Here is a 15749-nt window from a genome sequence, read left to right on the forward strand (position 1 = left end):
CAGGTATATTTTTAAAATAATAATTATTAATTTTGATAAATTTATTACTTCTGTTTATTATTTTTGTCCTTGTTATTACCAGTACCTCTGCTACAAAATATGCTTGCTATCAGAAAACCTAATCTTGAGTTGAAAGATAAACTTGTTTTCTGGCTTATGTGCTATTTTTTCTTCCTTTCATGCCTTGAGAATTTAGTAGATTAAAATTTGAAACCATTAAGCATCCAATAAAGGCCAAATACCATATTCTGTACATTTTATCCAGAAGCTCTAAACTATTTAAATAAAACTGTTTGGTATGAAGGACTTTTCTACTAAGTGCTGTTTGGTCAGTGTCTACGTTAGCTGGTAATAACAAAAGGGATATTGTATTAAGTGCTAAGGATCCAAGTTCTGCCAGTTCTGCTTTTTGAACCTTCTTCTATTCAGTTGACCACCTTCTAGGGACATAATCTTCCAGAATTCTGATTTAAGATTCAATTAGATCCTATTATTTCCTTAATCTAATTATATTGCTGAGTACATTGCACCAGGGGCTCCAACTGCTTGCTTAAGAGTACTAAGCACTGATTTATAGTGCAAAAGAGTCCCATCACTCTGTCATCATGTTTCTAAATGGAAGTGATCATTGTATTTTTCCCAGCTGTCATAGGCAGTGGGTTAGGTGCACTCTCAATGTACCTTAGGAGAGGGTTAGCAGAAAAGTATTTCTTTGTAGGATTGCAAATGACTTGGAAGTGACATGGATGCTGAACTGCTCAGCCCTGCAAAGTTGGCAACAATTTTGGGCATGCTCTGAAGGCAGATTATGAGAAGATTTGCAATAGTGGCTTTCTGGTAAACTTAGGCATATCAGGCAGCACAGAAAATGAGGTGCTGAAAATCAGTTTTAGGCACAGATAGCTATATTCTTCTCTCTCTCTCTCTCTCTCTCTCTTTTTTTTTTTTTTTGGTAGGTCTGCACTTTAAAATTGTAAATCACACAGAAAGGTTCTGATTGAATAGAAAACTGAACATGATCCTCAGTCTCAGGTTATCACTTAACCTCAGAATCACTAAGCTTCTCAAATCAGTTTTTTGCAATGATTAATTTTACTAGAGCGGAGAGCTTTTGGTACATAATTGGATCTGCCACTAAGCTATTTTCTTGTAACAACAGCAAGAATAGAATACTGTGGATAAAAAGCCACAATGAGTAAGCCAGACCAATCTAACTGCATAGGAGTTTTATTGTGCAATTGTCTTGTCTGCTCTTATTTCAGAACTGGGAAAAGGAGAAATCATAACATTTGTCCTAGAGCTGCAATATGCAGTTTTTACAGAGGATGGCAACACTATAACAGCTATTGGAAAGAAAGAAGAAGCATAACTGACCCATTTTTGAAAATATTTGCTTTACTAACTTGTACCATGTTGGATCCCAGTGTTATTTCACTGTTATTTCAGTGGAGTTATTTCAAAAGCTTTATAGAAAACAATACCTACCAAGAATGGATTGCTTTGATTAAATCATTTGGGAATGGGCTGCATTAAACTGAAGAAAATAGGATGTGGAAACCATTTCTAATGCCTCTTTTCCACAGCAGATGCTGCAGATCTTGGAAACTGTCAGATTTGCAGTTGTCTTTGTTCAGAGATGCAATAGGGCCTAAGCCCACTAAAATCAATAAAAATCTTTCATTTGTCCCTCATCCCAAATTCTAAAAGAATAGCAGAATACATGACAGGAAGATAGCAATACACCTTCATTTCTTCCACAACTGTATTTTTACCATGTGAGGTAAAGTAAAGGTCTCGCATCAGTATCATCACAGACTATGAAAGATATAATTGAAAGCTAGTTATCTAATTTGTCCTTTCTGGAGGATTTTCTTATAATTATTTATAGTATGTAATATGTATCCTTACATATCTGTATGTAGCCATATAATTTATGGACTTACAAATACTTCAATTTTTAATTTACTCAAAGATCTGTTTTTCTTTAACAGAAAATGAACGTCTTGGTTTGAATTTAAAGGTAAGACTGATATGAAGATTTATTTATGATGCATTTTGGGGGGGGGGGGGAAGCATTATAAAGAGCTGATAGCCTACAGTCACTTGGAAGAAAATTAATTTGTTGCCACCAAGGAATCTTCTTCCTTTGGAGTATAAGAAGAGCTAATCATTCATTTTGAAAATCCCACTACATAGGTATATAAATGATTGTTATATCTTCTCTTCTTCCTGATGTGAGAAAGAAACTAAGTGAAAGTGGGAGACAGCATGTTACAGCAAAAGAGAACTCTTGGTGGTTATTTCCAATTTCTGATCCCATCTTTACCAGATTTCTATCCATCTTTCCGGTTGGGTGCATCTGACTACTGTCACCTTTACTAAGCTTGAAAAGAAATATCCACAAGTTTAGTTTATCAGATAAACTTGCTGGGACATTACTTACAAAAATGGTCAGTTATTCCATTGCTAATATTGCTTTTTCTTCAAATTCTTGACCATGTATATTTTGCTTTTGAAATTGTTCCTGAGTTTGGACTCATTTGGTCATCAGTGTCTCGGTGTGTTACATCACATGGCATCATATTCTTGCTGAACTTCACTCTGTTTCACAAAATTGTGGAGAAAGTCGTGATCACTTCAAGTAAATGCAGTAATATACATTCTACCTGTAGTTCTTTTCTGATGAAAGAACTTTGAGAGTTTAAAAATAAGTACTTTTTATTAGCAAAGTTGTTGTTGCAGCAGGAACCTATTTAATCAATTTTTAAACTCAGAAAGAACAAAACTCTTCAAAAGGGTCTTACATTTTTATTCATTAGTACACAACTTCTCTCCTAATTATGGACTGACAGTTCATACCATAATTGACTATTCTAGAGTCATATTTTATACAAACTGGAAAGAGGGAGCAAGATCCATCCTGTTAGGTTATGAAGCTTTATGTCTATGTAACTTTTACATCATCTATGAAATTATTTTGAGAACTGAAAATCTATGACAAATACAGAAAATACTAACAGATTTCCTCAGGAAAAACTTTCAAGTGTCCCTGATTGACTGGTGATACTGGTAAGTGACAACATAATGTCAGGATGGGTAAATGACCAGTCATGTATCTTCAGTTTGGAATCCAGCCTTAAATTTTATTGACCTAGAAGAAAGAAATTGTTTCAGAAGTTCCCCAACAGTGATGCTGTTCAGTGTATTTCAGAAAGGATAATTGTTAGAGCAACTTTTCTCATGCTTTGTTGTTTCTCTGTTAGAAAAAAAAATCATCAGCTGAAAATCTGCTAAGTGAAAAGCCTCCACCATCCCCAGGTACTTCTGATTTCTCTGTGATGTAACTGCAAATTCTTTACTTTAAAGAATGCACATATGTGTATAAAAATAAGTTTTCCTGCTTTTACTCACTAAACCTAATTTGGGGAAAAATTTGTATTTCTCCTGTAGAGGAGGTGAAAAATGCTGAATACTCTGTGATATGTATAAAAGCAACAGTTTCAGGGTTTTTTTTTTTTAATACATATTAGGTGTTTAGGTTGTTTAGTTTCCAATATGAGTGAATTTTGAAGTCTTAAGTAAACAACTGTGAAATGAAAGTCATATTGGAACTCTCGAAACCTTTAAGTTGCATTTATGCTAGAGAATGTTACTATTATTAAGAAGTATCCCATTGCAACTGAACTGGTAAATGTATGGCAATATATGATACATGGTCTACCTTCAGCTAGTGCCATATTTATATGTTATTGCATCCATGCAACAATTCAAGGCACAGCACCTTTGAACTTTTCCCAAGGTTACGTGTATCGCATGGATGGGATATGTGCCTATCACATATTCATGGGTTTTTGAATACTTCTGTGCTGCTCAGATATCTCATGCCTTCTCAGAGGAAATTAACAGTGCTCATAAGTGCCTGTAATATGATAGTTTCATATGTTTAATATTATGTGCTCTATAAGAGATAGCTTTGTATTTCAAAACCCATTCTTGGTTTTCACATATATTCCTATACTAAGGAACTGTTCTGTACTAAGTCATATTCATGCCTACATGCTATTAGGTTATGCTAGCTCAGAGTTTGATGGTAAGGGGAAAATCTCAGCTTTTATTTTAAAAGGTAAGCTGTCAAGCCCATACAGGTGAAAACAAAAATTTGAAATTTTTATCCAGTATTACTGATGCAACAGCATATCCATGATTTTGCAGGTGATCTTAAACTTAACAGTCCTCACAAAAATTAAGTAATTTGTATTCAAGCTTCACAGGGCTTCACTTGAACCCTACTCAGTGGGGAGGAGGGCAAGGCATTAATTGCATAGGTGATTAAAATAAAAGGGGGCAGGACTGACCAGTCCATGCAGGTGCATACAGTTTGGTTACTGCAGTGGGTATTCCTGTCTCACCTCTCCAGTCACCCATGCGAGGGAGAGGGAAGTGTGCTGATGCTTTCTTTGCTCTTTAAGGAAGGAAGGTCTTCAGTGTTTGAGAAGATGGAAACTTGCAGCCGCTCCTCTTCTGGAAGCTTCCCTCCCAAGTCCACACTTTTCATTCCCTCTGGCCTTGATCTTCTGGGAAACATGAGTTGATTTATAGCCTGCATGGTCTCACTCATGCAGACTGCTAATATTAAAAAAAAAAAAAAAAAAAAGGCATTATAATTTGCTGAAAATATTGCTGTATTCATCTGAGTACCATCTAAACTCATTGTGTTGTGGCATCTACAGATATATCTATTCGGTCGAAGCAAGCATGGGAGGCTATGACAAAAGAGAAGTTCAGAGAACTAAAACAAGAAAATTGGTCTCTAAAAAATGCATACCAGGCTATAGCTGAAAAATTTGAGGAAACAAAACAGCAAATGGAAGAACTGAAGTTAAAACTGAAGAGACTAGAAAAAGAAAACAGAAGACTTAAAGAAGCTTCAGAGAGATCACACAGAGAAGGTAAGGTGGGAGAAACATTCTTCTTTCCAGATAAGCTCTTGTGAAGCTTTGTTTTATTTTTTTAATCTCTGACAAACTATTCCTGTAGTAGTAGGTTTCCACCTCATTGATTTGAGTGGGTAACTATGCAGAAGGCATTTTTGAAGAGTAAATATTTTCTACATTTGTAGAAATTTTATCAAAGAAAACTTATATGATCCTGAAAGAAAAGTTATTTCATGACACATGAGATAGAGCTGCCATTACTTACTTGGTTGTTACTTGGTTGTTTGTTTCAGAATTCAATGATTTTTTTTTTTGTATTAGTTATTTTCTATGCATTTATTCCATTACAGTATTTTGAGAGACGTTCTCTTTCTGTGATTCTAGCTTATTGAGAATTTTTTTTTTCCTTAAAATTAACAAATTAATGTTAATGTTTCTTGAGGTTTTGATTGAGCTTGCTCTTGTTGAAATTTTTTTTTTATTAGAGGAGGCTGCAGAATTGCTTTCTTTAAGACAGCAAGCACAAGAACTGGTAGATGAGAATGATGCTTTGAAAATGACTGTCCATCGTTTGAATGTAGAGCTAAGCCGCTATCAAACAAAATTCAGGCCATTGTCCCAAGAAGAGGTGAGAATGTTGATTATAAAGGCAGTTTGTGCTGAAATGTCCCATGTCCTTTCATTCACCTTTGAGTTTAAGATTGTTTTCTCTGGATTTACCCCAAAGTCTGCAAATATTTTAGACTTTTTCTGAAATTCAAAAGAAGCATTTAACTTAAAGTTGCATTAAAATAGGCTTTTTCCTGTATTAGTAAGATGCTGAAATTTTAGTTTTGTTGACTTTGTGAGCTTGTGTGTTGCATACACAACATGTAATTAGAAACATAAGCTTGATTGGGGTAATAGCTGTGAGTTGCCCACTTCTGCAGTGGGCAGTGTTTGGTGCTTCAAAAGTGGAAAATAATTTCAATTTCTTTAAAAAAAAAAAATCTCTTATAGCATCTAAAGCTAAAAAGTTTACCCATGAAAGGACCACCACCCCCATGGCTGGTAAGTAAAATACTATTTTCACTTATGTTTTGATTCCTTTATAAGTAAAGAAGCAAATTTCTTTACAGAAACCAAAATATCAAGATTTACAGGATCTTATTTAGTTACTCTGAAATATCACACCTGGATAAAATATGGTAAGCATTTACGGTTGTTCTGTGATAAGATAAGATGCAGGGCAAAACTTTACAATGAATGTGTGCAGCTCAAATTTGAGTTTATGGCAAGTCACAGGCTGCATACAGTGACCAAGTCTGAACAGTTAAATATGAAGTAAGTAGAAGTATAGGTACACTGAGAATCTTCACTTTTAATATTGCCTGGCATATAATTTGTTTCAAGGTCTATTGCTTAACTGTTAATTTTATATCATTACTATTTATATTATATTACAGTCTGTGAAATGGAATGCCTTTGTAACATGTGGAGCAACTTCTCCTTCATGTGCTAACCCGATCTTAAATTTTCCTTCCCTATTGTTAGTCAGACTTTTAAAACCATACAGAAATAGGAAAGTCCTCTCTTTGCTCCATCTTGCTAGCTATAATATCCAAGACTTGCATACATGTTTATTTGCTTTGTTTTAAATATGTAGGTTTAATGTTAAGAAAAATGTACCAATGTAATGATAATTAAGTACTGAAATAGGTAGTAAAATGAGAATGTGGAATCTCATCATTACAGGTTCAGGGTCCCAGTTCTCCATGGTGACCTGGACAGACACCTGAGTTTAAATCTAGGAAACGAGACTGACTACAGCTACAGAAACTTTGTATATGATAATATCAGATCTCATGAATTAAGGAGGGTGAATTATAATGAATATTTGGAAGTTTCTTTGGAAACTCCCAAAGAAAACTTGTTGAATATGCTACCTGCAGCATGAAATACCTTAAGTTCCTGACTCTTGAGAGTGTAAAAATTCCTTTCCCACTTACTAATTCATCTTGGCTACGTTTGATTATTATTAACTGCATTCACTGTCATGTTTTAGTTTGGTTTCATTTTCATTAGCATCCACATTCTGCTGTGTTACATACACTGATAAATAATAGCTGCTTTTTAGTGAAACTTGTAAGTGTAAATTCCATCTTCCTCCTTTCCAGTGCTTGTTCCTGAAACAGTGCTCTTAAGTGCTTCTGCAGCATAATTTTGCATAAGTATTTTAGGTGATCTGAGTACTTGCACAGACAAAAAAGGGGAATTTATGTATCAAGAGCATAAGTAATTTAAGTGAAGGATGATTAATTTAGTTGATATCCATGAAAATGAATCATACCTCCATATCATGCATCTCCTCCCCAGGCAGAATGATAAAGGATCTGCAGCATGTAAGGATGATCTTTTTCAGGTTGAAATGGCAGATTATATTAGCCAATTCCTTTTTAGATGTAGATTTTCTTCAGTATGCATTTCCCATGAGAGGAGAATTTGGTTTCTAGATTGAGCCTGTGTAGTACTAAATGATCTCCTAGAACATACTAAGCACTTTTGGGCCTCTTTGAAAGTAATGATATTTTGAATTGTGTGAGTCTACTGAAATTATCCTATGTTTTAAGGAGGTCCTGAGCTAGTGATTTCACCTTCATCTATACTTGAAGTTAATAGCAATTGAAAGCCCTTAATAGCTTGTAAAACTAGCAATATATAGCAGAAGACAACATCTGAAATATTGACATTATTATTGTTTGTAATTGATTTATATGGATTGACATGTATCTTTTTTTCAGTTGGATATGAAGTATTTGTCACCTCTCCTGTTGGCATATGAAGACAGGATAAGAGAAAAGGATGATTTAAATCTTGCACATGAGGCAAGTTACCATTTAAAAACATGTACTTTTACAATAAAGCAGAAATAAATCTGTTGAAATTTCTTAAAGGGATTTGGTCAGAGCTGTTTTGTGCCTACAAGTAGAACTGACTTTGTTTTGCTTTTGCATATATGCTTAACTGAGCTGTCTTAACTTGTTTGGTTGTTTTTGTCATCCTGCTCAGATGTACAAGCGAGCACAACACTAAAATGTACAAGAATTGTGCTCTCATAGCAGAACAGAGTAAACGTAACAGAGTCAGTGGTAGAAAGAATTTACTGTTATCACTCATAATAAGGATGCAGCATCCCTGTATAACTGCTCTTCCAGTTACAGGCCTGTAGATTTTTGTGATATGAAAATATTTATTTCTAATTAAGTAATAACAACCATTTCTTCTTGTTCTTTATAAGTACTTTTGCCACTCAATCTGAAAATGGTCATCAGTTTCTTGAGAGTCAACACAGTGAACAAAGGTTGCTGTTCTCATTTATGCCCACACATGACCAAATTTGAGGAACTACATGAGCTTCAGAGCAGAATTGCTCTATCTTTTCAAAGTATTTTATTTACTTGGAAAAATTTAGCCATAAAATAAGCAGAAAGTACCAAGGGTTTTATTACTGTAAATCCTCTGTATTGTCCTAGCATATTAAATCATATTTCATACTGAAAATGTATAGTATCATCTGGTAATTTCTTGAATTGAGTTTCCTGAATTTCTTGAATCCATATTTTAGGGATCTATAACTTGCTTAATTCAAATGACACTTAGCAAAAATATAACACAGTTCAAATACCTATAGTATTTTCAACCAAATATTACTACATTAATGAAGCAATTTAGGAGTTAAGTATGCATGTCTGAATTAAAGATGAGTAGTGAGACAATACACTGTTGCATGAGAATTAGAAAGGCAACCAGGCAGGCATATTTATAAAAGTTTTGTTGATAAAAAAGTTAAAACAAATTATTTACCTTTAAAGATTTTTATGTGGATTCCTTTGTCTTCCAGGAGGATATGAAGAACTTTAAAGCATGTGTTAAAGAATTGGTGAAGGAGAATGAAGACCTGCATGAGCAATTAAATAAAAATAGCTTTATTACCGCTACAGAATGGCAAGTCATTAACGAAAAAATGATTAGTTATTTTTTGTTGTATGCAAACTTTTAAGACTACAGATATTAAGGAAAAATTCTGTTCCCTTTAAGTCAGTTAAACTTTTCTGAAGAGTTAATAGGGTCAGGATTTTGTCTTGTTGAAAGAATGACAATTTGCAATGCCTGAAATAATTTTGGAGTACAGGTAAAATTCTGAAAGTGCAGTTTTGCACCTGAAGTCCCTGTAATTCTGTCCAAAACTTTGCAGGTTATGTATTTAGCTTTTATACTTCTACTACTGTTTGTTAGGAGTGTGCCAGTGACATAAATTTTATGCTAATACAAAATGGTATAGGAATATGACATTAGAATAATTTGATAGGCTTAAGAATTAAAACAATGAAAACCTAATGAAATTAAATAATATAAAATACATATGAGGATTAATAACAATTTACCTTTGTCAAGCATTCATCAGTTGGGAACTGAGATGTGTAAGAGACTGGTTGTACTGGTTTATCACAAGATGATTATGAGCCCTTAGAAGAAGAGCTGTAAAACACCATCACCACCACAAAAAAAAGCAGTATAGTTCTGTGGTACACTAGGATGCAGGGTGGGAGACATTCCTTATGCTTAACCCTATTGATGAAATATGATCTCAGTTATATATCCATTTGAAAATTGCAGTTTCATGTGGAAAATATACTTTGTTCTTTGATTAAAAGTGTTATACTTCAGAGACTTGTCCAGTAAAAATCATGATCCATTTTTCAACCTTAACTTCAGGCTAGATATTTTTGCTTGAGAAAAATTAAATTATATTTCTTTCAGTTTGTAATGTTCAGCATCTTATATCAGCCCTGACCTTCCTGTCATGAATAATGAGTGGATATTGAAACTCAGTTTTCACTTCGTGTTTATCCATTCAGATGAGAAGATGCAGTCTCAAGTGGTTAAACAACATTAACCTCTAACTTAAATTTTTATTGATTTGTAAGTGGCTGATGCGCATTTGTTCCCTCTCCTATGCCTATTGCAGAAAATTTCACAGTAAATGAAATAGGTTAGTTAAACTTAACAGCTCCTGTCTGCAGAGGTTTTCAAGGAAACTGTATTTATACTTGCATTCTGGATAACATTTCTCAGCTTTTCTAGCTATCATTAGAACAGCAAATAGTTTCTTAAGCTTTCATTATTATCAAAAAGACTGGTATTGGCTTCTTTGAAAGCAGAGTTAATACTAATTATAAAGCAATAAGTTCTTTGCTCAAGAGAGTTCTGTTTAAAAGTCTCTTTTTACAGGCCCATAAAACACTGGCAGTATTTTTCTGGATATGAAAGCCAAATAGATCCAAATCCTATGCAAAAATTCATCACGTTTTGAAAATTATAATACAGTTCAGGTGCCTAGTTACATAGCTGCCTCTAAGTCATCTGGTAAAGTGAGTTAGGTAACTTTCCCTCTTTCCTATGGTGTTCTTACTTTAGTTAGTCAAAAGACTAAAACATTATTTCAAATAGATATTTACAGTGAGGTTTGTGGGTTCATTCTCTAATGAGCTTACCATGGGTTCACACGTTGTTTTCAATGAGGGCTTTTGTTTGTTTTTTTTAAATGAGAGTTTCAAATATGTTTTTAAATTTAGACTGTTAGAGATCGGTTGTGTTTTTTCTTGGGACATAAGTTCCTATTTGAGTGATGGTTTATTTATAAACCAATCATCATTGCAGGCACCAGCTGCAAACTCAGGCCAAGTTAGTCTTGGAAGAAAACAGACTGTTAATGGAGCAACTTGAAATTCAGCAAGCTAAAGCAAAAGATAGTCACAAACAACATGTTCAAGAAGGTAAGGTGCTTGAGTTGCTAGTCACTTGAACTACGTCAGAGGTGGTACTGCAGGGTTTTTGCATCTGGATATACGCTTACAAAGCACCACTGAGTACAACTAACACTATTATGAAATCAAACTCTGGATATCAACTGATATTAACAACGAGTGTCAGTATCACTTATTGACACTATATAGCATACTCCGTTTTGACTTTTTTCTTCTAGAAAAAGTAACCAAAACTGTTAAATTATAAAAATAAATGTATTTAAGTTTATTATTAAGAGTACTTTAAAGTTAGTATTTGTGAAGTAGTATTTGCTTATTTAAGTGTTTAATTTAGAATTTGAAGGGCTTTTTTTCATTTTCTGCTTTGTAATCACTGTGTATTGCTTATAGTTAATGATAGGTAATAGCATTTAATTTTACTCCCTTATAATCTGATATTGCTTAAAATTACATGCATCTGTCAAATATGTAATCCATTATCTGTTGCTGTTTTATCAGAGGTTTGTATTTACTGAGTACAGCTTGAATTCAAAACAATAACAAGAGAAGATCATTTCTTGACAAAGATTTATTTTACTTTTTTTTTTTTAAACTAGTTACTCTTATATCACTTGAGCAAATTGCTTGATGGCAGAATCTAAGCTGTTAAAATACAAAATTTAAACTGACAAATCAACTGTTACATAACACTATGAGCAACTATGAAATAATATCTTACTGGTTTAGCTGGAATTTTACTAGATAATTGAATTAGTCATACTGTGCCTGTTTTTTTTTTTTCCCCCCCCAAAAAAGTTTCAAAATTGACTAAGCAGATGATAATCTTAGAAGACAAGAAACAGAGTCAAGACGAAGAAATAGCAGAGTACCAGAAGCAGTTGGAAGCTTTGCATTCTACTTGTGAAGATCTGAAAGCCAAACTGGATAGCAAAGTAGCAGCAGAGGAGCACTTTGCTTTGGTAAATGATTTAAAAAGGTATGAGTCTGCATATGATCTATAGAGGCATAATTCTGCAAAACATTCAGATCCTCACACGTGTACACATTGCTCTGTAGATAGGAAGTGACTGCAAACTTTTCCTAGTGATTTTTATTTATGAAGATAATTGGCAAAGTACAAAGAAAGATAAAGAAATACTTCAGAAAATGTTATCTTGCTTTTATAAACAGTTAAAATTATAGAAAGAAATCCCACCTCTAGAGATGTCTGTAGAATTGTTTCTACCATAGATTACATACTGCTATATATAGCTCTTTAAAACCTAAAAGAGGAGGCATTAAAAATATCATTTTTATTAAAACTAATTATCTCTGGCAACACTGACGCACATCTTTTGATGCATCTAAAAAGGTCTCATTCTTTTGCTCCCATCTTTGGGAAAATGTCTGAAGGATCCTGCAATTTTAAAGTAAAAATACTGAGTTTCTCCAGTCTTCACAATATCGAAAGAAAGATACTAAGTGCTGTCAGGCAGTATATTCTGTAAAGGTTTTTAAAAACATTCAATAAATTTACTTGCTCTCAACTCCAGGATAGCAGAAGTTGCTTGTTTCTTGGTACGATACCTTCCTGAAAAATTCTCAGATGTTCTTTTTTGGCATTGCTAATGATTTCTTTGGAAAAAAAAAAAATAGGAAGGGAGTACATTTGGACTACATAGAATATCTTTAGAATTAAATTCTATTCAGAATGTAGTCAAATGAGTTATTTGAATAATTTTGTTTGTATTATGCTTCCTTCACCATTTGTTGTGTGATCGTATTGTGATACCTCTTTTTGACACCACCAAACCTTAAAAATTACCGACTTTTTTTCCCTCATATCTTCACATGAGCATCTTACCCAAGCTTGTCTTTTTAGTGAAATAGATATATATTTGACATCTGTTCTACACTGTTGGTATGTTGCAGTCATTTACAACAGGAACGGGAGAAAAAGCGTTGTGAGATGGAAGATCTAATAGAAAAGATAGCATCGTTGCAAGGTCAAAACAAGAAACTGCTTTTAGAGAAAAATAACTTCATGGCTGACAATCAGATTCTGGAAACTGAGCTGGAAATGAAACAAAAGACAAACAGGTTTATCTCTTTTCCATTTCATTTTAATATCTCACTGTCTCAATACTTATATTTCTAAAAATAATATAGCAAAAATATCTGTAAAAGTATTGTCTCACATCCCACAGTGTGCAATTTCTGCCTTTTGCAGAGTAACTGCATTTCCTTAAACACATCTTTGTTATATCTAACAGCCCTGGTTGTTAAGTAACTTTGCTAAATTTGCTATATATTCATACACCCTTCTCTGTCTTCAAAGGCAAATTGAGACTATAGCTGTAATGATAGTAATTAAGTATAGTAATTAATCTTTTGCATACTGACCTGAAAAATGGCATTCCAGCACTTGCAGACCTTCTCATGCACCCGAGTGATTCAGAGGTAGACCCAAAGTATTTTGAAAACTAAAAACAGTATTATTGTTACAGTATTTAAGAAATCTGAGCTTGTAACTATTGCACAAATTGTTCTTATGAATCATTGTTACTGTTGTTATTCACAGAACATAAAGAAAAAACAGTCAAAAAAAGCCCAGTTATGGGCAGTGATACTTTCAGGTTTACAAATACTTTGAACCAATACATTTTTGACAGTATATTTTATTTGACAGTATATTATATGACAATATTTAAATATTTGAGACTTGCGCAAGTTGATTTGCACACATAATGCAAGCTCTTTTAATACAATTATTAATTCTGAAGATTTTCCTTTTTATATTAATTTTGTAGGCGACTAAAGAAGAAAATAGGTTTTTTGAAACAACAGTTGGAAGAAGCAATAGAAAAAGAAGTTGCAGCCCATCACTATCTAACAGACCTTATTGGTTTGGTGGAGAAGATAGCTCAGGAACGTGACCATCTTATATTTTTGGTAATTACCTTTAAATAATTAATGTGGCTGCATTTTCATTCCCAAACCATTCACCAGGTTTCCTTCTGATCTGTATTTTAATGGTCTCCTTATCTGGATGCTTATCTTTTGAAATGTTATCAGTCTCCATGTACTGAAATTACCTAGCAGAATTCTGCCAGACTTGAGTCCATAGATGCTACTGAATTGCATTTTTGATCTTATGTATTATTTAGGATGGTTTGTCCCACCCAGTTGTAGACATCCAAAGTGAGATATCCAAGCAAAAGTTAGTTACCTTAGGTACTCTGTCATCAGTGGAGGGGAAAAAAAGCAGTTTCTAGAGTGAAATATTTTCCCTGAGATTAATCCCTCCCAACTGTATAATCACCAAAGTTTCCAGCTTTTCTCAAGATTGAGCAGAAGCTGGCCATTTTGAACTCTATAGGCTTCATCTGGCCAAAACAGTTCTGTTTCCTGGATACTCACAATTTCTCTTGTGCAATCATTTTAAATCCCTATCAGTCCCAAGATGGAGAAAAGATCATTCACCCATACTTGAGGTTCCTCCATTTTATGGTCTAGATATTAAATGGTGCACAAACCTTGCTTTTTACTAATTCACTGTATCTTGGCTAATAGCAGGAATAACTCTGAGAGACAGACTTTTCCACTGAAATGTTTTAGTGTCAATAAAACCTTTGTATATCCAATTTCCCCTATATACCTACTAGAGTTGAACCAGAACCACCTGTCCCTAATTTTGATCACTGAATTTAAAACCTACCTAAGCAGAAAGTTAGACTTCTGTAGGTATCTTGTAGTCAGATAATCAGTTAAGGTTGCCTAATAGGAAGACCTAGAAAATACAAAGAACTTGATTACTAGAAACAGACCCTAATGATCATTAAGAGTCAGTACTGAGCTTGACATGTAAAAATGTTATCACTCCCCCACCTCAAAAGGCAGTAATCTTAGGTGTATTTACTCAGTTCAACTATTGCTATTACCTTAGCCTTACTCCTTTTTAATTCAGTAGCTGAATTTCTGAAAGAGCACATTGAAGAGTTGAAATTCATTTTATGCAGATTTAATCCAGGAAAACCAGGAGAGCAGAAAGGGTACAGCACTAAGGGCTAACTTATATTCTTATTTAATGAGTATTAAAAAAAAAAAAACACACAAAACCTTGTAATAACCATATACTCACAAAAATATATGGATATTGTTAAGTTTACTGTTTGCAGGAACAATGATAACCTACTGATAAATCCAGTAAGAGTGAAACATAGGAGCAACAGAATACTTTAAAACAGTTTTGATAGTAGTACAGTGATGAACTGTAATGCAGACTTAGCAGCTGTCAAAATTATTCTTTTACTGTATTGTATGATTCAGCTGCCACACAGTATATCAAAATGTTACTGACTCAGTACCGTGATTAAAGACATCAGTGATGCTAATTTAATTTTGATTTTCCGTGGAAGGAGATACGTCTCTGGAGTAGACAGGAGTGATAGGGTAGTTCACGGTAGTCAGGCATTGCTGATTCTAAAAGCTGGTTCGTTCTTTCTTGAATGCTGTTGGTGAATTTAAACCTCAGAATTTAAACCTCTTACAGTTTTAAAATTACTTCATTGTTTACAGCCTACACAGTCTTTGTTTGGTTTTCTTTTTAAATCTGAGAGACAGTGTAGTGCTTATGAAGTGATGGAAACAGTTATATAAGGCAGCAGCATTTTGTAAGCCACATGTCAAATTTCTGTCATGAACACCTGCTAATTTCAAGGGCTCTTTTGAGAGAAGATTACTAATGCAGTCCTGGAAGGATGAGTCTCAGTGATACAGATGGAGTCCCCAAATACACATCTGTAGAAAATTATACAGATTTGCTTGGATTACAACATCAGTAGCTATGATCCTTTCAAAATGAAGCTGCTTTAAGGTATGATTTTGTTGGCCAGTTAGCATTCACAGTCTGTTGATAAATTATTAAATAGTCATTATAAGAATAATTTTCAGGATTCTTTCTCTATCTTGGTTCTAAAGACTATTGGAGCTCAAAACAGAATTGCTTTGTCTTCCTCCATGTATGTAT

General features: G+C 33.8%; 1 protein-coding gene across 2 annotated transcripts in view; it reads left to right on the top strand.

Moving 5' to 3' along the window:
• Positions 1-15749, top strand: part of CEP89 (centrosomal protein 89) — a 41082-nt gene that overhangs the window by 6885 nt on the left and 18448 nt on the right. For both annotated transcript variants that reach the window (XM_013941111.2, XM_013941112.2), the window contains exons 6-16: positions 1992-2020; positions 3264-3318; positions 4731-4949; positions 5420-5562; positions 5934-5984; positions 7715-7798; positions 8815-8918; positions 10635-10750; positions 11537-11717; positions 12653-12820; positions 13531-13672. In XM_013941111.2, the coding sequence (XP_013796565.2) occupies positions 1992-2020; positions 3264-3318; positions 4731-4949; positions 5420-5562; positions 5934-5984; positions 7715-7798; positions 8815-8918; positions 10635-10750; positions 11537-11717; positions 12653-12820; positions 13531-13672 (1292 nt within the window). The remainder of the gene's footprint in view (positions 1-1991; positions 2021-3263; positions 3319-4730; positions 4950-5419; positions 5563-5933; positions 5985-7714; positions 7799-8814; positions 8919-10634; positions 10751-11536; positions 11718-12652; positions 12821-13530; positions 13673-15749) is intronic.

Source organism: Apteryx mantelli, chromosome 10 (assembly GCF_036417845.1).
Source record: "Apteryx mantelli isolate bAptMan1 chromosome 10, bAptMan1.hap1, whole genome shotgun sequence".
NCBI classification, from domain to species: domain Eukaryota; kingdom Metazoa; phylum Chordata; class Aves; order Apterygiformes; family Apterygidae; genus Apteryx; species Apteryx mantelli.